This window comes from Agelaius phoeniceus, chromosome 31 (genome assembly GCF_051311805.1).
Source record: "Agelaius phoeniceus isolate bAgePho1 chromosome 31, bAgePho1.hap1, whole genome shotgun sequence".
NCBI classification, from domain to species: domain Eukaryota; kingdom Metazoa; phylum Chordata; class Aves; order Passeriformes; family Icteridae; genus Agelaius; species Agelaius phoeniceus.
In genome coordinates, this window is record NC_135295.1 from 2,590,041 (window position 1) to 2,611,610 (window position 21,570).

Sequence of the window (21,570 nt, forward strand, 5' to 3'; positions counted from 1 at the left end):
TCACGTTCTCTTAGTCCCGCCCACCATATTGGTCCCGCCCACTGCCCCGCCCTCCGCGCGCCCCGCGCGCCCCCTGCCGGACTCCCGCCGCACCTGCACTCACCACTCTCCCCTCTGATTGGCTACCCGCTCCCAGCCAATGAGAGACAAGGAGTCAACACCCAGCCGCTGTCTCAGCCAATCGCAACGCGAAGCGGCGCCCCGCCTCCCGAGCGGGCAAGCACCGCCCCTACAGCCAATCAGCGCCGGGCCCGCAGGGTGATGGGCGGGCACAGGAGGGCGTTTCCACCAATGGGCGCGGCGTGCGGCGCGGCGGGGGCGGGGTTAGCGCGGCGGCTTCCAGAGAGTTCGGAGACGGCGGCGGAGCGGCGGCGGCGGCGGTGAGTGGCGGGGGGGCGGCCCCGGGACCCCGCGACCCCGCCGCGACCCCCGGACCCCCCCGGGCTCTCCTCGACCTCCCCGCGACCCCCGCCCCGCCCGTGTCAACGGGGGCCCGGCCCGCACAGCCCCGAGCCGGCTCCTCGGGGTGCCCTGGGGGCCTGCAGGGCTCGGGGGGGGCTCTGAGGCGACCCCTCCTCCGGGAGCACCGGGCTGGGCTCCGCTCCGCCGCTCCGGTGTGCGGTGTGGGGGCATCCCGGGCTGTGGACGGGCTGTCACCGTGTCACCTCCTCCCGGTACCCCCGGTGCGCGACCCGCGGGGCCGAACTGCCCCTCACGGGGTTCCTGGGCTGGGGCGACCCCGCTCGAAGGTCCCGGGCCCAGCCTCGGTCCCGGGGGTCTCGGGGGACAGACCCCGCTCCAGCCAAGGGGATCCCGCCTTGCACTGCCCCGGACGGACCGGCCCCGGGGGACAGTCCCCGCTGCGGTCGCGGGGAGCCGCTCCGCAGTGGGAAGCGGGGGTTATTTACCCGGGCGCTCCCCGCGTCCCCCCGTGTCGCACGATAAACGTGTCCCCACCCCACGCGGGGCTTATCGGCTGTGACACATGGCCCGGGGGGGACCGGGCACCCCCGAGCCCGCCCCTCCTTGCCGGACCCCCGTGCGGTGCCTGGCTGTCCCCGGTGGCACCGGTTCGGACATCCCCTGTCACCCGCTGTGCATGAGGGACAGCAGGGATCAAAGCATTTTGGGGGGGACGGGACTTGGGGTCCACTTGGAGGAGCCCCGTGTGGGGTTGTTGTCACCGCCCCTTGTCACACTGCGGGGAAACTGAGGCAGGGCTGTGCATGAGGGACAACAGGGATCAAAGCCTTTTGGGGGGACGGGATTTGGGATCCACCCCTACACATGCAGGAGCCCCGTGTGGGGTCTGGCTGTCGCGTTGTTGTCACCACTTTGTGTCCCACTGCAGGGAAACTGAGGCAGGGCTGTGCAGAGAGAGAGCAGGGATCAAAGCCTTTTGGGGGGACAGGACTTGGGGTCCACTTGCAGGAGCCCTGTGTGGGCTTGTTGTCACCACCTTGTGTCCCACTGTGGGGAAACTGAGGCAGGGCTGTGCATGAGGGACAACAGGGATCAAAGCCTTTTGTGGGGACAGGATTTGGGGTCCATCCCCACACACATGCAAGACCCCTATGTGAGGTCTGGCTGTCGCGTTGTTGTCACCACCTTGTGTCACACTGCAGGGAAACTGAGGCAGGGCTGTGCAGAGGAGGAGCAGGGATCAAAGCCTTTTGGGGTCCATTTGCAGGAGCCTTTTGGGGTGGGTCCATTTGCAGGAGCCTTTTGGGGTCCATTTACAGGAGCCCCGTGTGGGGTCTGTCTGTCACACTGCAGGGAAACTGAGGCAGGGCTGTGCAGGGGAGGAGAAGGGATCAAAGCCTTTTGGGGTCCCATTTACAGGAGCCTTTTGGGGTCCATTTCCAGGAGCCCCGTGTGGTGTCTGTCTGTTGCGTTGTTGTCACCACCCCGTCACACTGCGGGGAAACTGAGGCAGGGCTGTGCAGAGGAGGAGCAGGGAGGGGGTCCTTTTGGGGTCCATTTGCAGGAGCCTTTTGGGGTGGGTCCATTTGCAGGAGCCTTTTGGGGTCCATTTGCAGCAGCCCCATGTGGTGTCTGTCTGTCGTGTTATTGTCACCGCCCGCTGTCCCACTGCGGGGAAACTGAGGCAGGGCTCCAGCAGCGCTCACTCATCGGGGCTTTGGGGCTCACTCAGAGCTCAGGCTGGCTGGCAGTGCCAGGCTCACAGCCCTGTCCTGTCCCAGCAGGTCACAGCAGGCGGGAAGATGGTGAAGGAGACGGGTTACTACGACCTGCTGGGCGTGCGGCCGGGCGCCAGCCTGGACGAGATCAAGCGCGCCTACCGGCGCCTGGCACTGCGCTACCACCCCGACAAGAACCCCAGCGAGGGCGAGCGGGTACGTGCACCCCCCTGACCCCCTCCCAGAGCCCCCCGTGCCCAGCTGACCCCCCTGTCCCCTCCCCAGTTCAAGCAGATCTCCCAGGCCTACGAGGTGCTGTCGGACGCCCACAAACGGGCGCTCTACGACCGCGGCGGCGAGCGCGCCATGAAGGAGGGAGGCCTGGGGGGCCGCGGGGGAGGCGGCGGCTTCGGCTCCCCCATGGACATCTTCGACCTCTTCTTTGGAGGAGGAGTGAGGATGCGTGGCCGGGCAGACAGGAGAGGTGAGGGGCTGAGGAGGGGAGGGAATCGCTGTGAGCCCGGGCTGGGTGAGAGGGGGATGGTGGCCAGCATGCTGCTCACTCAGGAGGTGACAGGAGGAGGTGACAAAGCTGCTGGCATCTCTTGCTGGAGGGGGCTGGTGCCCAGCACAGTGAGGAGGTGACAAACTTGCTGAGACCTTTTGGTGGGAGGGGGCTGGTGCCCAGTGTGCTGCTCACTCAGGGGGTGACAAAGCTGCTGGCGTCTCTTGGTGGGAGGGAGCTGGTGCCCAGTACCATGAGGAGGTGACAAAGCTGTTGGCACCTTTTGGTGGGAGGGGGCTGGTGCCCAGCACAGCACTGGTTTGAAGGAGGTGACAAACCTGATGGGACCTTTTGGTGGGAGAGGGCTGGCACCCAAATGCAGTGTGACATGGGCTCAGGGGGTCGCAGCCCTGCTGGGACCCTGTGTGTCAGTGCTGGTGCCCAGCACAGAGCTGGCTCAGGGGATCCAGCCAGGCTGGGACCTTGGTTTGGGAGGATGCTGGTGCCCAGCACAGAGCTGGCTCAGGGGATCCAGCCAGGCTGGGACCTTGGTTTGAGAGGATGCTGGTGCCCAGCACAGAGCTGGCTCAGGGGATCCAGCCAGGCTGGGACCTTGGTTTGGGAGGATGCTGGTGCCCAGCACAGAGCTGGCTCAGGGGATCCAGCCAGGCTGGGACCTTGGTTTGAGAGGATGTTGGTGCCCAGCACAGAGCTGGCTCAGGGGATCCAGCCAGGCTCCCCAGGCCGTCTCTGCCCCTCCGGCACAGCCCGCTGCAGCTCCTCACCACCCTCATTACTTTCTCCACCTGCCTCTCTTCAAAGGGCCCTTCCCTGTCCCTGTCCCGGCTTTCCCCCGCCGTCCCCGGCCCCGGGGCTGGGCTGAGTCACCGGAGCAGCCCCGGGGTGGCAGCAGGACGCGGGGCCAGCCCGGTGACTCGGGCCTGGGTCACAGGGACACGGTGACTCCGTCAGCTTCTTGCTGAGATGGCAGGAGTTAATTGCAGGGCGATTAGGAGGCCAAGGGACTCATCCCAGCCACTCCAGCTGGAGCAGCTGGGGGTGGCTGAGAGCCCTGGGGTGGGAGCCGTGCCCTGCCCACGCTGGGGACCCAGCACTGCCCCAGGGTGGCATCCAGGCTTAGAGTGAAGCCGTCCCTGCCCTGTCCCTGCCTCTGTCCTTGAGGGAGGGGCAGGGCTGGCTCACCTGGTGAGCCTGAGCGGTGTCCAGTGCCCGTGTGGCCGTGGCAGGGGGGGTGGCACAAGGCTGGTGCTGAGCCAGGCTCTCCCCACGCCCAGGGAAGACAGTGGTGCACCAGCTCTCGGTGTCGCTGGAGGATCTGTACAACGGCTCCACACGGAAGCTGTCCCTGCAGAAAAACATCATCTGCCGCAAGTGTGGAGGTGAGTGAGGGCCTGAGGGGCTGCCCCAGCACCCCCTTAGCCCAGTGTCTGACCCCCTGCCCTCCCCTGGCACAGGCTGCGGGGTGCGGGAGGGCGCCCAGAGGAGGTGCCCCAAGTGCCACGGCTCGGGCATGGAGGTTCGCATCCACCAGCTGGGGCCCAGCATGATCCAGCAGATCCAGACCGTGTGCTCCCAGTGCCAGGGCCAGGGCGAGTGGATCCGGCCCCGTGACTGCTGCCTCACCTGCAACGGCCGCAAGGTGGTGCGAGAGAAGAAAATCCTCAGCGTGCACCTGGATAAAGGTGAGCAGGGGCTGGATGGCGCAGGGGGCTCACCCCAAAGCGCCACACGGGCTCTGAGCCTCCTCCACCCTCCTCACAGGCATGAAGGACGGGCAGAAAATCACTTTCCACGAGGAAGGGGACCAGGTGCCCGGCCTGGAGCCCGGGGACATCATCATTGTCCTGGATCAGAAGGAACATCCTGTTTTCCGGCGCAGCGGTGATGACCTGATTGTCAGGAGGGAGATCAGCCTGGCAGACGCCCTGTGTGGGTGCAGGCAGGTGATCCACACCCTGGACAACCGCACCCTGCTCGTGTCCTCCCCGCCAGGTGAGGGGCACTCAGCACCTGGGAGTGGCGCAGCACTACAGGGATGTGCCCCCTGTTGATGGAGTGACAAAAGTGTCCTTTGTCTCCTTAAAAAGGAAAAAAGCCCAGTTTATCTCCTCAATTAGGTGAAAAGACACCTCGTAAGAGCTGTCCCCATCTCCCGGGGGCACTTTACCTCAAACTTAAGGATGCCCAATTGGACAGGAGCTAAAAAGTCCCACCTAAGCAATTTAGTAGAAAAAGAAGAGAACAAGGGAACTAATGGCTTTTGTGAGGAGTTTTTGTGTTTTACCAGGAGCAAGAGTCTCTTGCACCTGGCTCGCTTTTTCTCTGTAAAGAGTTTTGTTATTTTGCCTTTCCAACACCACCACAGAAGCCATCCTGCTGATTTTATGCCTTCTAAGGTAGCTGAGTTATCCTGGGTGTGATATAAATCTCCAAAAGTGTGATATAAATCTCTCACAAGACCTGGCTCAAAGAGACCATTATATCACACCAGGAGCTGCCAGCACAGCGGGCTCACCCTCACCTCTGTCTCTCAGGTGACGTGATCCGACCTGGGGACCTGAAGTGCATCCCCAACGAGGGGATGCCCGTCTACAGGAGCCCCTTTCAGAAAGGCAAGCTCATCCTGCAGTTCGAGGTGAGCTGGGTGATGCTGAGACTCCACATCTCCCACCTGTGGCCTCCCCGAGCTGCCTCACTCACGTTTGCCTCTCTACCCTCAGGTGAAGTTCCCCGAGCCGGGCTGGCTCCCCACGGATCGCCTGCGGCAGCTGCAGGGCTTCTTCCCGCCGCAGGAGGAGGTGATGGCCACGGAGGACACGGAGGAGGTGGAGCTCAGCGATTACACGGCGCAGGGCGGGCCGGGCCGGCGGCCCTACACGGGGGAAGCCTATCACGAGGATGATTTCGAGGAGGGCATGCGGCAGCACGTGCAGTGCCAGACCTCATAGCGCGGTGGGGCCCGGGAGCAGGCGGGGCACGGGCGGGCCAGGGGAGGGGCTGCCACCTTCAGGGATGTACATAGGGCGCCTTTCCTTCGCCTTCCCAGCCCCCCCGGAGCCGGCAGAGCCCCCCTGCCCTGCCCTGGGGCTGCCCTGGGGGACAGGGCTGGGCTCCAGCTGCCGCTGCTGCAGAGGAGCAGGGGGTACCCGCTGGCCCTGCCTCAGTTTCCCCATCTGCTGTGCTGGAGGCAGTGTGGGGAGCAGGGGAAGTGCTCAGCCCCCTTCGGGGGTGCCCCAGCCCCACCCTGGGGACCTGCTGCCCGGGCCCCCAGCTCCTTGCTTTGCCCGTTTCTTTCCTTACTGGAGCCTGGCTCAGGCCTGGGATGCAGAGTGGGTGGCTCTTTTCTCTTTGCACAGGACAGGAGGGGTTGGGGGGGACCCGTCCCTTCCCTTTAATTTATTTTTGGAAGAATTTTAGAAGTTTTTCTTTTTTTGGGGTTTTTTTTTTTTTTGGGAGCTGAGATGGGGGGGTGGTGACTTTGTACTTGGCATTAAACGCGAATCCCATCTCGGTGTGTGGGGTTGAACATGGGACAGAGTGTGGGGTTGAAATTGGGGTTGAGCCTGGGACAGAGTGTGGGGCAGGGTGTGGGGTTGAACATGGGACAGTGTGTGGGGCAGAGTTTGGGGTTGAACATGGGGCAGGGTGTGGGGTTGAGTGTGGGGCAGAGTGTGGGGTTGAACATGGGACTGTGTATGGGGCAGGTTGTGGGGTTGAGCATGGGACAGTGAGTGGGGCAGGGTGTGGGGTTGAATGTGGGGCAGGATGTGGGGTTGAGCAGGGAACAGAGTGTGGGGCAGGTTATGGGGTTGAGCATGGGACAATTTGTGGGGCAGGGTGTGGGGTTGAACATGGGACAGTGTATGGGGCAGGCTGTGGGGCAGGGTGTGGGGTTGAGCATGGGGCAGGCTGTGGGGCAGGGTGTGGATTGAGCATGGGACAGTTTGTGGGGCAGGGTGTGGGGCAGGGTGTGGGATTGAACATGGGACTGTGTATGGGGCAGGCTGTGGGGTTGAACATGGGACCGTGTATGGGGCAGGCTGTGGGGCAGGCTGTGGGGTTGAACATGGGACTGTGTATGGGGCAGGGTGTGGGGCAGGCTGTGGGGTTGAGCGTGGGGCAGCAGGAGCCCCGGGGCAGTGACTCTGCCCTGCTTTGATCTCGGGTGTGCCTCAGTTTCCCCGTCCTTACCCAACCGGGCGGTGCCGCTCCTGCCCTGCCCTCCCCTGCCCGCGGCTGCTCCCGGCTCCTCCCGCTCCAGCCGGGAGCCCCCGGAGCCCAGGCCTGGCTCGGGACGGGTCTGTCCCACTTCCCTTCCCCCTCTGCCAGCCCTGCAGCCCCCCCTGTCCCCCTCCTCTTCTCCCCTGCCTGGAGACAGCCTCGACCCCATGGGTACCCCCAGTTCCTCTCCCTGTCCTTGTCACTTCCAGACCCCCCCCCCTCTGCATCATCTCAGCATCCCTGGGGACCCCAAACAGAGGCAGACCCCCCCCCAAATACCCTCAACCCTGCACTCACCCCATGGGAGATTCCACGGCACAGAGCTGGGTTACTGAGCTGATAAGGGGGACCCCCCCCAAAAATACCCTTTAGGGGGGCAAATGCATCCCAGAACCTTGTCCCTCTGCTCTTCTCCCCTGCCTGGACACAGCCTTGACCCTGTGGGTACCCCCAGTTCCTCTCCCTGTCCTTGTCACTTCCAGAACCCCCCCCTCTGCATCATCTCAGCATCCCTGGAGACCCCAAACAGAGGCAGACCCCCCCCCCAAAATACTCTCAACCCTGCACTCACCCCATGGGAGATTCCAGCCATGGCACAGAGCTGGGTTACTGAGCTGATTCGGGGGACCCCCCAAAAATACCCTTTAGGGGGGCAGCTGCATCCCAGAACCCCCCTGCCCCCTCCACAGCGGGATGGGGGTGGAGCCCCCCAGGCCGGGGGGGCTTTGTGGGGTTGGGTTTGGAGCTCCCTCCCTCCCTCCCCTGGAACCCAGGAAAGCTCCGGCGCCAGCTGCAGCTGCAGGGGGAGAGGAGGAGGAGGAGGAGGAGGAGGAGGCGAGGAGAACAATGCTGGCCGGCTGCCAGCCGAGGGAGGGGAGTGGGGGAGAAGGGGGGAAGCTCCTGCCCAGCCCCCGGCCCGGCGGGCACAGGGGGGGCTGAGGGCGGACGGTGACAGTCCCTGTCCCCCAGGGCTCACTGAGCAGTGACAGTGACAGTCCCTGTGCCCCAGGGCTCACCCGGCGGTGACAGTGACAGTCCCTGTGCCCCCTGTCCCCGGGGCTCACTGAGCAGTGACAGTGACAGTCCCTGTCCCCCCTGTCCCCAGGGCTCACCCACAGTGACGGTGACAATCCCTGTCCCCTCTGTCCCCCGGGGCTCACTGGGCAGTGACAGTGACAGTCCCTGTGCCCCCTGTCCCCCAGGGCTCACTGGGCAGTGACAGTGACAGTCCCTGTGCCCCCTGTCCCCCCTGTCCCCGGGGCTCACTGAGCAGTGACAGTGACAGTCCCTGTCCCCCCTGTCCCCCAGGGCTCACCCAGCAGTGACAGTGACAGTCCCTGTCCCCAGGGCTCACCCGGCAGTGACAGTGACAGTCCCTGTCCCCCAGGGCTCACTGGGCAGTGACAGTCCCTGTCCCCCAGGGCTCACTGGGCAGTGACAGTGACAGTCCCTGTCCCCCCTGTCCCCCAGGGCTCACCCAGCAGTGACAGTGACAGTCCCTGTCCCCCCTGTCCCCCAGGGCTCACCCAGCAGTGACAGTGACAGTCCCTGTCCCCCCTGTCCCCCAGGGCTCACCCGGTGGTGACAGTGACAGTCCCTGTCCCCCGGGGCTCACCTGGCAGTGACAGTGACAGTCCCTGTCCCCCAGGGCTCACTGGGCAGTGACAGTGACAGTCCCTGTCCCCCCTGTCCCCCGGGGCTCACTGAGCAGTGACAGTGACAGTCCCTGTCCCCCCTGTCCCCCAGGGCTCACTGGGCAGTGACAGTGACGGTCCCTGTCCCCCTGTCCCTGGGGCTCACCCGGCAGTGACAGTGACAGTCCCTGTCCCCCAGGGCTCACTGGGCAGTGACAGTGACAGTCCCTGTCCCCCCTGTCCCCCAGGGCTCACTGGGCAGTGACAGTGACAGTCCCTGTCCCCCCTGTCCCCCGGGGCTCACTGGGCAGTGACAGTGACAGTCCCTGTCCCCCGGGGCTCAGCAGGCAGTGACAGTGACAGTCCCTGTCCCCCAGGGCTCACCGGGCAGTGACAGTGACAGTCCCTGTCCCCAGGGCTCACTGGGCAGTGACAGTGACAGTCCTGTCCCCACCACGCCTCGCTGAGCCACCCAGGCAGCAGCGTCCCTGCTGCCCTGAGCCGTGGGGACACTCCCGGGGGGGGACACGGTGGCACCCCCGAGAGCAGGGGGGCACAGGGACCCTGTGCCATGTGCCAGAACCCCCCTGGGCTCGTGGCACCGTGGCTGAGTGGTGCCCCAGCCGTGCCAGGCACCGAGCAGGGTCCCCAGGTTTGTCACACACCCAGAGACCCCCCTGCAGCTGGCACCTCTCTGTCCCCAACTTCTCGGTCACTCAGGACATTTTGGGGTGGGGGACGCCAAGCAGCCGGCCTGGACCCTCCAGGGTGGGCACTGAGCTGGGCAGCAGCCGGCCTGGGGACTGTGGGGGTGACAGGGGGGTGACCCCAGCCCTTGGGGGGCACAGCCTGGCTGGGGTCATGCTGGATGTGTGTCTGGGGGGGGGGTGTTCCTCCAGCTCAGCCTCCCTCCTCTCTCCCTCCTCTACCTCATCCCCAGCGTCACTGGGGCTGGGTGACCCCCCAAGCCTGTCCTGTCCCCCTGTGCCCTGCAGGGACACCCCCGTCCTGTCCCCTACAGGGACATCCCTGTCCTGTGCCCTACAGGGACACACACCCCTGTCCTGTCCCCCTCTCCCCTTTAGGGACACCCGTGTCCTGTCCCCTACAGGGACATCCCTGTCCTGTCCCACTCTGACCCTGCAGGGACACCCCTGTCTTGTCCCCCTGTCCCCCTTTAGGGACACCCCTGTCCTGTCCCCTTTACGGACTCCCCCTGTCCTGTCCCCCTGTCCCCTTTAGGGACTCCCCTGTCCTATCCCCCTCTCCCCTTTAGGGACACCCCTGTCCTGTTCCCTTTAGGGACACCCCTGTCCTGTCCCCCTCTCCCCTTTAGAGACACCCCTGTCCTGTCCCCCTGTCCCCTTTAGGGACATCCCTGTCCCTCTGTCCCCTGCAGGGACATCCCAGCGACCCCCGCTGGATTCAGGCAGACCAAAGCCCCCTCCCCGTTCCCTCCCGGCGCGGAGCAGGGAGGGAGGGGGATGAGAGCGACGCTGTTCCCCCACACCCAGCCCAACCTCAGCTTCCAGAAAAATGCACGGAAAAATTCCGGGGTGAGGGGCCAGGGCCCCCCAGGGTCGCGCATTCATTGCCCGCTTTGTCTGCGCAGATGAAAGGCGAGGGGCCAGCCCGGCCCCCTCCCCAGCCCGGGGGGGCAGCGGGGTCACCGGGCGGGATTAGTGCCGGATTAGAGGCGCCGGGGACCGCGACACCACCCAGGCGGAGCCGCGGGAGGGGGGCACAGCCCCCCGGAGCCGTTTTGGGGTCACTCACGGCCCCTCCGCCCCAGCCCCCTCCCCAGCTCCAGGAATTCGCTTTTGTTCCGAGAGCCGCCGAGCTGCGGGGAGGGGGCGCCTCCCTTGGCTGCCCCTCCGGAGCCCCCCGGAGCAGCCCCAGCCCCCAGCCCCCCTCATTTGTCGGAGCCCCCCCAGGATCCCCCGCAGGCCGAGGCGAAGCGGAGCCGTCCCCAGGGCTCCCGGGGAAAGCGGAGATTCCTCCGGCGGGGCGGGGGCACGGCTGGATTCCATTACCGGCGGCTCCCGGGGGTCTCCGGGGGTGAAGTGGGGAGGGGGCCGGGACCCTCGGCAGGGGCGGGACACGGCCCTGGCAGCGCTCCGGGAACCGCGCCAGGGCTGATGGGCGCCTGCCAAGTGTCCACCTGGAGATACCGGAGCCTTCCTCCCCCTCCTCCTCCTCCTCCTCCTCCTCCCCAGGGAAGGTGTAATTCCACCCTTGCTGCTCCTGGACGAGCTCCCGGGGTGCGGGATCACAGCCCGGCCGTGGGGGTGAAGCCAACACCGAGCCCTGGCTCCCTTCTCCATCCCCCCCCATCAGCGCTCGATGGGGCGGCGGTGCCCCCCAACTGCCCCACGGCCGCTCGGGTGGGGGGCACTGCCCCCGAGGGGCCCGGCCCGGTCTGGGGGAGCCGAGCTGGGCAGCGAACGGGGGGGCAGCAGCAGCAGCACCCCAAAGCTCGAGGCAGGGCAGTCCTGCACCCCGATCCCCCCTGAACCTCGATCCTCCCTGAACCCCGACCCTCCCTGAATCCCAAACCTCCCTGAACCCCGATCCCCCCTGAACCCCGATCCCCCCTGAACCCCGACCCTCCCTGAATCCCAAACTTCCCTGCACCCCGATCCCCCTGAACCCCGATCCCCCTTGAACCCCGATCCCCCCTGAATCCCAAACCTCCCTGCACCCCGACCCCCCTCAACCCCGATCCCCCCTGCACCTCGATCCTTCCTCCACCTCCCGGAACCCCGATCCCCCCTGAACCCCGATCACCCCTGAATCCCGACCCTTTCCTGCACCCCGACCCTTCCTGCACCTCCCTGAACCCCGACCCTCTCTGCACCCGAACCCTCCCTGCACCCCGATCTCCCTGAATCCCGATCCTTCCTGAACCCCGACCCTTCCTACACCCGAATCCCCCCTGCACCCAGACCCTCCCTGCACCTTCCTGCACCCGATCCTCCCTGAATCCCGACCCTCCCCGCACCCTGATCCTCCCTGCACCCCGAACCTTTCCTGCACCCCGAACCTTTCCTGCACCCCGATCCTCCCCGCACCCCGATCCTCCCCGCACCCCGATCCTTCTCCCCGCACCCCGATCCTCCCCGCACCCCGATCCTCCCTGCACCCCGATCCTTCTCCCTGCACCCCGATCCTCCCCGCACCCCGTTCCTCCCTGCACCCCGATCCTTCTCCCTGCACCCCGATCCTCCCCGCACCCCGACCCTTTCCTGCACCCCCCCAGCTCAGCCCCGGTGTCCTGGGCTAATTAACGCCATCCCATGCAGAGCAATTATCGGCCAGCCCATCATTAACAAACCCACAGAACAAACCCACAGAACAAACCCAGGGGTGCCCCCGGCTCCCCCGCCCCAGCCCGGATGGGGTCTCATGCTGAGAGCTGGGGCAGAGCCCAAAGCCCCCGCTGCCCTCCCTGCCCCACGGTCACCCCACAATCACCCCACAGCCACCCCACAATCACCCCAGGGTCACCCCACGGTCACCTCGGAGCCAGCACCCGTTTCCCATGCAGGATGCGCCAACCCCACTGCCGCCCTCGCCCCCGGCCCCTTGCGCAACGGCCCCACAGGGGATGTGGGGGGCAGGAGCCGGGTGTGGGATTTGGGGTGTGGGATTTGAGGTGCAGAATCCAGGGTGTGGGATCTGGAATGTGGGATCTGCAGTGTAGGATTTGGGATGTGCGATTTGGGGTGTAGGATCCAGGGGGAAGGATCCAGGGTGTGGGATCTGGAGTGTGGGATCTGGGGTGTGGGATTTGGGGCGCAGAATCAGGGTTGAAAGATCTGGGGTGTGGTATCCGGTGTGTGGAAATTTGGGGTGTGGAATCCAGGGTATGGAATCTGGAGTGTGGGATTTGGGGTGCAGAATCCGGGGTGAAAGATCCAGTGTGTGGGATCTGGAGTGTGGGATTTGGGGTGAGGAAATCTGGGGTGGAGAATCCAGGATGTAGGATCTGGAGTGTGGGATTCGGGATATAGAATACGAGGTGTGTGATTCAGACTGCAGGATTTGGGGTGTGAAATCTGGAGTGTAGGATTTGGGGTATGGGATTTGGAGTGCAGAATCCAAGGTGTGGGATCTGGAGTGCAGAATTTGGGGTGCAGAATCCGGGTTGAAAGATCCGGGGTGTGGTATCCGGTGTGTGGGATTTGGAGTGAGGAAATCTGGGGTGCAGAATCCTGGGTGTGGGATCTGGAGTGTAGGATTTGGGGTGCAGAATCCGAGTTGAAAGATCTGGGGTGTGGTATCCTGTGTGTGGAAATCTGGGGTGTGGAATCTGGAGTGTAGGATTTAGACTGTAGGATCTGGGGTGCAGAATCTGACATGTGGAATCCAGGGTGTGGAATCTGGAGTGTGGGATTTGGGGTGCAGAATCCAAGGTGTGGGATTCAGACTGCAGGATTAGGGGTGCAGGATGCAGGCTGTGGGATTCAGACTGGGTGGGATTTGGGGTGCAGAATCCAAGGTGTGGGATTCAGACTGGGTGGGATTTGGGGTGCAGGATGCAGGCTGTGGGATCTGGAGTATAGGATTTGGGATGCAGGATGCAGGCTGTGGGACTCAGACTGTGTGGGATTTGGGGTACAGGATGCAGGCTGTGGGATTCAGACTGTGTGGGATTTGGGATGCAGGATGCAGGCTGTGGGACTCAGACTGTGTGGGATTTGGGGTGCAGGATGCAGGCTGTGGGATTCAGACTGGGTGAGATTTGGGGTGCAGGATGCAGGCTGTGGGGTCCAGACTGGGTGGGATTTGGGATGCAGAATGCAGGCTATGGGATCCAGACTGGGTGGGATTTGGGGTGCAGAATCTGAGGTGTGGGATTCAGACTGGGTGGGATTTGGGGTGCAGGATGCAGGCTGTGGGATCCAGACTGGGTGGGATTTGGGATGCAGAATGCAGGCTATGGGATCCAGACTGGGTGGGATTTGGGGTGCAGAATCCGAGGTGTGGGATTCAGACTGGGTGGGATTTGGGGTGCAGGCTGTGGGATCCAGACTGGGTGGGATTTGGGGTGCAGAATCCGAGGTGTGGGACTCAGACTGGGTGGGATTTGGGATGCAGGATGCGGGATCCAGACTGGGTGGGATTTGGGGTGCAGGCTGTGGGATCTGGGGTGCAGATCTAGGGTGCAGAATCTGTGATGTGGATCCAGAGCCCCAGGCTGTGGGATCTGTGTGTGCCAGTGGGGCCAGGATGACAGTCAGGGATACCCCGGGGGGGTTAAACAGGACATTTATTGAAAAAGGGGGGAGGCAACAGAGGGAAGCTGGACCCTGGGGGGGGGGCGCTAGGACCTGGCACTGCCCCAGCCTGGGGGGGTTTGGTGTCCCCACCTGTGCCATATTCACAAATAAATACCGGGGAGAGGTCGCGGGGCAGGGCTGGGGGCTGCGGGAACCAAGAGCAGCCCCGAAGCCAAACCAGCTCAAAGCAGCCCAAAAGGGCAGGGAGGGGCCGCGTTCCCCCCCGCCGCAGCCGGCACCGAGCCAGGAGCGGGGCCAGGACAGGACGGGAGATTCTGCTGCCCTCGGAGAGCCCCGCCCTGCATGGGGAGGGAAATCCCCCCCAAAATAAGGGGGTTCGGGGATGCAACACCCGCCCTGTGACAGGGGGAGGAGTGCAGGGGACTGAGGGGACACGGGGAGGGGAGGGGGGACATGGGGAGGGGTCGGCTGAGCGGGGAGGGGGGGTCACTCCCGAATGTACACCCGGGTGCACACAACGTCGTCGGCGGTCATGGTCTGCAGGGAGAGGCGGGGTCGGTCACAGGTGCGGCTGTGCCCCCTCATGTCCCCATCTGCCCCCTCCTGTCCCATCCTGTCCCCATCTGCCCCCTCCTGTCCCCATCTGGCCCCTCTTGTCCCCATCCCAGCCCCTCCTGCCCCTCCTGTCCCATCTCCCCACTCCTGTCCCCATCCCAGCACGTTCCAGTCCCATTCCCCCTCTCCTGTGTCCCCATTCCCCCTCTCCTGTGTCCCCATTCCCCCTCTCCTGTGTCCCCATTCCCCCTCTCCTGTGTCCCCATTTCCCCCCTCCTGTCCCATTCTCCCTCTCCTGTCCCCATTCTCCCTCTCCTGTCCCATTTCCCCCCTCCTGTCCCATTCTCCCTCTCCTGTCCCATCTGCCCCTTCCTGTCCCCATTTGCCCCCCCCATCCCCATCCACCCCCTCCTGTCCCCATCCCAGCCCCTCCTGCCCCTTCCTGTCCCCATCCCATTGTGCTCCTGTCCCCATTCTCCCCCTCCTGTCCCCATCCCAGCTCCGAGGGAGTTCCCAGCGGGCAGCGCTGCCCCCAAGCCCCTGCTGGCCCCGGTTGGTCCCAGTTGGCCCTGGTTGGTCCCAATTTGCCCCTGCTGGCCCCGGTTGGCCCCAGTTTGCCCCGGTTGGTCCCAGTTGGCCCCAGTTTGCCCCTTGCTGGCCCCGGTTGGTCCCAGTTGGCCCCTGCTGGCCCCGGTTGGTCCCAGTTGGCCCCAGTTTGCCCCTGCTGGCCCCGGTTGGTCCCAGTTGGCCCCTGCTGGCCCCGGTTGGTCCCAGTTGGCCCCGGTTGGTCCCAGTTGGCCCCTGCTGGCCCCGGTTGGTCCCAGTTGGTCCCAGTTTGCCCCTGCTGGCCCCGGTTGGTCCCAGTTGGCCCCAGTTGGCCCCGGTTGGTCCCAGTTAGCCCCGGTAGGTCCCAGTTGGCCCCGGTTGGTCCCAGTTGGCCCCAGTTTGCCCCTGCTGGCCCCGGTTGGTCCCAGTTTGCCCCTGCTGGCCCCGGTTGGTCCCAGTTGGCCCCTGCTGGCCCCGGTTGGTCCCAGTTGGCCCCGGTTGCTCCCAGTGGCCCTGGTTGGTCCCGGTTGGTCCCAGTTGGCCCCGGTTGGTCCCAGTTGGCCCCAGTTGGCCCCTGCTGGCCCCGGTTGGTCCCAGTTGGCCCCTGCTGGCCCCGGTTCCCCGTTGTTCCCCTCACCAGGATGAGCTCCCCGTCGTTGCTCATCTCCCGGGACCAGCCCGTCCTGGGCCCGTCTCCCTTGAGCAGGCGCTGCTCGCAAACCATCTTGTTCTTGTTCTCCCCCTCCCACCGGGCCAGGCTCTGCGGGCACAGGGGGCAGCGCTGGGGGGGGGCTGCTGGGGGCACCCCCGGGCACCTCCTGCCCTCCCTGGGGCAGCTGCCACCAGCCCCGGGGGCAGAAGGGGCCCTTTGTTCCTGTGCCAGGGGGTGCGGGGGCAGCAGGGGGGCACAAACGGGGGCTGGGGGCACGAGGAGGGGTTGGGGGTACAGGGAAGGGGTTGGGGGCACAGGGAGATGTTGAGGGGCACAATGAGGGGATGGGGACACAGGGAAAGGATGGGGACACAATGAGGGGTTGGGGGCACAGGGAAGGGGTTGGGGGGCACAATGAGGGGATGGGGACACAGGGAAGGGGTTGGGGGGCACAATGAGGGGATGGGGACATAGGGAAGGGGTTGGGGGGCACAATGAGGGGTTGGGGGCACAGGGAAGGGGTTGGGGGGCACAATGAGGGGTTGGGGGCACAGGGAAAGGATGGGGGCACACAGGGGGATGGGGGCACAATGGGGGGCACAGGGAAGGGGTTGAGGGGCACAGGGAAGGGATTGAGTAGCACAACAAGGGGATGGGGGCACAGGGAAGGGGTTGGGGGGCACAATGAGGGGTTGGGGGCACAGGGAAGGGGTTGGGGGCACAGGGAAGGTGTGATGGCATAGGGAGGGGGTTGATGGCACAAGGAAGGGGTTGAGGGGCACGGGGAGAGGTTGAGGGGCACAATGAGAGGTTGAGGGGCACAGGGAAGGGTTGGGGGGCACAACAAGGGGATGATGGCACAGGGAACAGATGGATGGCACAGGAAAGGGGCTGGGGGCACTGGGAAGGGATTGGGGGGTACAATGAGGGGTTGGGGGCACTGGGAAGGGATTGGGGGACCCGGGGAAGGGATGGGGGCGCAGGAGGGGATGAGGCGCTCAGGAAAGGCCTGGGGGGCACAAGGAGAGGTTGGGGTGCAGGAGGAGGGGAAGCAGCTGCGGGGAGAGGTGGCTGTGTGCACAGACAGACAGACAGACACCACAGACACACACAGACACAGACAGACACACAGACAGACAGACACAGACAGACACCACAGACAGACAGACACACACGTGAGAGCTCCTGGCCTCGTGCCAAACATGCGTGCAAGATCACTGTGTGCACAGACACATCCCTGCACACACCCACCAGAGCTGGGTGTGCACACCTGTGATGTCACACGATCATGCACACACACAGGCACACCCACACCCACATGCACAGTCACACACAGTCACACACAGTCACACACAGTCACACTGACACACACACATGCACAGAAACACCCTCACGCACACACACACACACACAGACAGTTACACCCACACACACACACTCACACACTCACCCACACACACACTCACAGTCACACACTCTCTCACACACACACAAACACACAATCACACCCATACTCACACACAGTCTCACACTCACAGTCACACAGTTACACACACAGTGACACTCTCACACTCTCATACTCACACACGAAGTCACACCCACACACTCACACTCACAGTCTCACACACTCACACTGACACACACAGTGTCACACTCACTCACACCCTTACTCACACACACCCACACTCACACACCCACACTCACACCCTTACTCACAGTCACACTTTCACATTCTCACACTCACACACTCTCACATTCACACTCACTCACATTCATACACTCACACACAGACACACTCACTCTCACTCACACACACATTCACACACTCATACACACTCTCACCCACTCACACTCACAGTCTCACACCCTCACAGTCTCACACACACACTCACAGTCTCACACTCTCACACCCGTACTCACCCACTCACACCCACTCTCACTCACACACCCACACTCACTCTCACACTCACTCAGTCTCACTCTCACACACTCTCACACCCACATCCACTCTCACACTCTCTCACACTCAGTCACTCTCACTCTCACTCTCACATTCATACTCACTCTCATGCTCTCTCACACTCACATTCACACTCACTCTCACTCTCTCACACCCACTCTCATACACTCATTCTCACACATTCACTCTCACATTCACACTCACTCTCACTCTCTCACACTCACTCTCACACACTCTCACACTCACTCACACTCTCACACTCACTCACACTCTCACACCCCCTCTCCCCCTGTCCCCTCTCGTGCCCCCGTGCTGGTCCCACCTTGCAGGGCCGCCCATCCACCGTCTGCTCCTCGAACTCCTCTCCGACCCTGAACTGGATCTCCGTGGTGCGCACGGGGGTGGAGGTGCGGATGTAGAAGCTCTCCCCGTCCCCGTCCTGCCGGATCTCCACCGCCGGCTTGGCCGCCGCCGCCACCGCGATCTTCCTCAGCATCACGTTCACGCCTGGAGGGGGCACGGTGCCACCGAGTGTGCCCGGTGACCCAGGGGACACGGTGCCACCGAGTGTGCCCGGTGACCCAGGGGGTGCCACCGAGTGTGCCCGGTGACCCAGGGGGCACGGTGCCATCGAGTGTGCCCGGTGACCCAGGGGACACGGTGCCACCGAGCACGCCCATGCCCGGTGATCGGGGGGCGAAACGGTGCCACCGAGCGTGCCCGGTGACCCAGGAGGTGGCACCGAGTGTGCCTGGTGACCCGGGGGGGGCACGGTGGCATTGAGTGTGCCCAGTGACCAGGGGGGAAACGGTGGCACCGAGTGTGCCCGGTGACCCAGGGGGTGGCACCAAGTGTGCCCAGTGACCAGGGGGGAAACAGTGGCACCAAGTGTGCCTGGTGACCTGGGTGAGGGCACGGTGATGCCCAGTGACCTGGGTGAGGGCACAGTGATGCCCGGTGACCCAGGGGGGACACAGTGGTGCCTGGTGACCCAGGGCGGGCACAGTGGTGCCCAGTGACCCAAGAGGACACAGTGGTGCCCAGTGACCCAGGGGGGACACAGTGGTGCCTGGTGACCCGGGTGAGGACACGGTGGTGCCCAGTGACCCAAGAGGACACAGTGATGCCCAGTGACCCAGGGGGGACACAGTGGTGCCCGGTGACCTGGGTGAGGGCACAGTGGTGCCCAGTGACCTGAATGGGGACACGGTGATGCCCGGTGACCCAAGAGGACACGGTGGTGGCCGGTGACCCGAATGGGGACACGGTGATGCCCGGTGACCCGGGTGGTGCCCGGTGACCGGGGCTCGGCCCCGCACTCGGCAGTGCCACACCCAGGGCCCAGCGAGGGCTGCAGGTGGCTCCAGGCAGCCCAAGGAGGGGGGAGGGTGGGGGAGGACGGGCGAGCCCCCCCGGGCCACATCTGGCCACATCTGGCTCTCGTTACCTGCGGAGGGGGCGGCGGCGGCGCCGGATGCGCCCCGGGGAAGGGCCGGGCCGGGCCGGGGGTGACAGCGGGGACAAGGGCCCCGCTGCCAGCGCTGTGCTCCGTGACCTGTGTGACCCCCCCGGGGCTCCCGCGTCCCCCCCTCGGCAGCTGCGGCTTTGTCCCCGCTCCAGAGGCGGCTCATCCATCACGGCCCGCGGCCCGCGGCTGTCACGGGGGGGCTCTTTGGGGACATTGTTCCCGTGTCACCCTCGCGGTGGGGACGGGACTGAGCCCCCCACCCCATCCCCCGAGAGGGCACAAAGGGGGAGCCCCCCTAGAGCAAGGGTGGGAACACGGAGGGGCTGCGGGAGCTGGGACCCCCCCCCAGCATGGAAAGGGACAAATCCCTCAGGGGACCCCTCCAAGCCCCCCAGCAACACCCCCAGGCCTGGTTCACACCGGGGGGGTGCCCCAGACCCCGGACACGGCCCCCCACATGATGCTGGTGGGAGTGGGGAGCACAAACAGCCCCCAAAGGGAGTGAAACCAAGGCTGGGGCGGGCGGGTGGGGTCAGTCGGGGGGGGCTGGAGCTGAGGAAGCCCCCGACCCCCGCAGGGGGAACTGTAACCCCCAAATCTGCCTGTAACCCCCAAATCTGTCTGTACCCCCCCAAATCTGCCTGTACCCCCCCAAATCTGCCTGTAGCCCCCCCAAATCTGCCTGTAACCCCCAAATCTGCCTCAACCCCCCCAAATCTGCCTGTAGCCCCCCCAAATCTGTCTGTAACCCCCCCCAAATCTGCCTGTAACCCCCCCAAATCTGCCTGTAACCCCCAAATCTGCCTGTACCCCCCCAAATCTGCCTGAACCCCCCCCAAATCTGCCTGTAACCCCCCAAATCTGCCTCTACCCCCCAAATCTGTCTGTAACCCCCCCAAATCTGCCTGTACCCCCCCAAATCTGTGTGCACCCCCCCCAAATCTGCCTCTACCGCCCCAAATCTGTCTGTACCCCCCTCAAATCTGTCTGTACCCCCCCAAATCTGCCTTTACCCCCCCAAATCTGCCTCTACCCCCCCAAATCTGCCTGAACCCCCCCCAAATCTGCCTGTAACCCCCCAAATCTGCCTGTAACCCCCCAAATCTGTCTGTGCCCCCCCAATCTGCCTCTACCCCCCCCAAATCTGCCTGCACCCCCCCCAAATCTGCCTCTACCGCCCCAAATCTGTCTGTACCCCCCTCAAATCTGTCTGTACCCCCCCAAATCTGCCTTTACCCCCCCAAATCTGCCTCTACCGCCCCAAATCTGCCTCTACCCCCCCAAATCTGCCTTTACCCCCCCAAATCTGCCTCTACCCCCCCCAAATCTGCTCGCACCCCGCAGGGAGCAGTCGGGGGGGGAGCCCCCACCCACTCGCGCCGTGGGAAAGGAGGAAGGCTCGGGGAGGGGAGGGGAGGGGAGGGGAGGGGGGGTCAGATTTATTTTCCTGCTGAGGTTTCCCCGAGCCGGTTCCATCAGCGGGGCCAGGGCGGGGAGAAGGGGAGAGCCGGGGGACCGGGAGTGAAACCCAAGAAAGTGATAATTATCCTGAAATATTCGTTACGTATCCCCTAACCTGGAAAATATTCTGCTCGGGCTGGCGAGGAGCGGGTCAGGAGGAGGGGAGCAGTGCGGGAGTTGGATTTGATCCTGCCCAAAGCCCCGGGGACCCCCCCAGGCCCGAGCCCCCACCGTGAGTCCGGGCCCTCCCCACCCCCGCTCAGCGCGGCCCCGGCTCTGCCATGGGGGGCAAAGGGGCCCGAGATGAGGCTGGGGAGAGTGGGACCCCAAAACCCCCACAAAATCCCCCCCAAAACGGGTCCTGCCCGGGCTGGTTTGGGGGACAGCGGCTGTCGCAAAACCGGGGAGGGACAGGTGAGGGGTGGCGGAGGGACCGGGGTGGTGCATGGGGGAGCACCAGGGTGGGGAAACTGAGGCAGGAAAGGGGGGGGGGATCCCTCGGGAGCGGCACACGCTGCCCGGCCCCGTCGTGCCTGCGGCTCCTCAGCGGGCACCGAGCGCCAGAGCCTGGCGAAAAGGGGGAGCAGAGGGATCCCCGCGGCACACGGCGGCTCCGGGCACCGCGGGCTGCAAGAGGATTTGGGGGCAGATGTGGGGAACCCCCCTCCGGCCCCCCAAGCTCGAGGGAGCCCCGGAGAACGGGGATCCACTCACCCAGCGCCTTCAGCAGCTCCTCGAAGTTCTCCGAGCTCTTCATCTTCCAGTTCCCGGAGAAGTTGGGCATCGCGGCTGCCGGCCCGGGGGGCTCAGGGAGGGCACCGAGGGGGGGGAATCAGCGCTTCGAGGGCTCCGCCGCTCCCTCGGCACCGGCACCGGCCCCGCCGCTGGCTCCCTGCGTCCGTCTGTCCGTCCGTCCCGTCCCGCCCGCGCCGCCGCCGTTTTTATCGCCGGGCTGGTCCCACCCCCCGGCCCCGGCCCCGGCCCGGGGGCTCCGCGCTCACCTGCGGAGCCAGAGCCCAGGCCGAGCCCCCCGCCCCCGTTTGCCGTGGGGAGCTCTGCCCGTGCCCCCCAAAATCCCCCCGAGATCCGTGCCCTGATCGGCTCCCCCGGCTGCGGCATCTCCCTGGGTCCCCCTGATCGCCAGCATCCCCCCGAAACTGCCC

At 65.0% G+C, this 21,570-nt stretch overlaps 2 protein-coding genes across 2 annotated transcripts; one reads left to right on the forward strand and one right to left on the reverse strand.

Annotated features, from left to right (window-relative positions):
* The first annotated feature begins 258 nt into the window (after window positions 1-258).
* On the forward strand, window positions 259-6,173 carry LOC129132198 (dnaJ homolog subfamily A member 1-like). Its single transcript, XM_054651229.2, has 8 exons — window positions 259-380; window positions 2,208-2,357; window positions 2,427-2,625; window positions 3,942-4,046; window positions 4,122-4,349; window positions 4,429-4,659; window positions 5,202-5,302; window positions 5,388-6,173. The coding sequence occupies exons 2-8, from the start codon at window positions 2,226-2,228 to the stop codon at window positions 5,613-5,615; spliced, it is 1,224 nt and encodes a 407-aa protein (XP_054507204.2). The 5' UTR covers window positions 259-380; window positions 2,208-2,225; the 3' UTR covers window positions 5,616-6,173.
* A 7,620-nt stretch (window positions 6,174-13,793) lies between these two features.
* CRABP2 (cellular retinoic acid binding protein 2) lies at window positions 13,794-21,317 on the reverse strand. The gene is made up of 4 exons (XM_077192161.1): window positions 21,122-21,317; window positions 17,801-17,985; window positions 15,504-15,626; window positions 13,794-14,302 (listed from the first exon to the last, which is right to left on the reverse strand). The coding sequence occupies exons 1-4, from the start codon at window positions 21,189-21,191 to the stop codon at window positions 14,252-14,254; spliced, it is 429 nt and encodes a 142-aa protein (XP_077048276.1). The 5' UTR covers window positions 21,192-21,317; the 3' UTR covers window positions 13,794-14,251.
* Window positions 21,318-21,570: the final 253 nt, after the last annotated feature.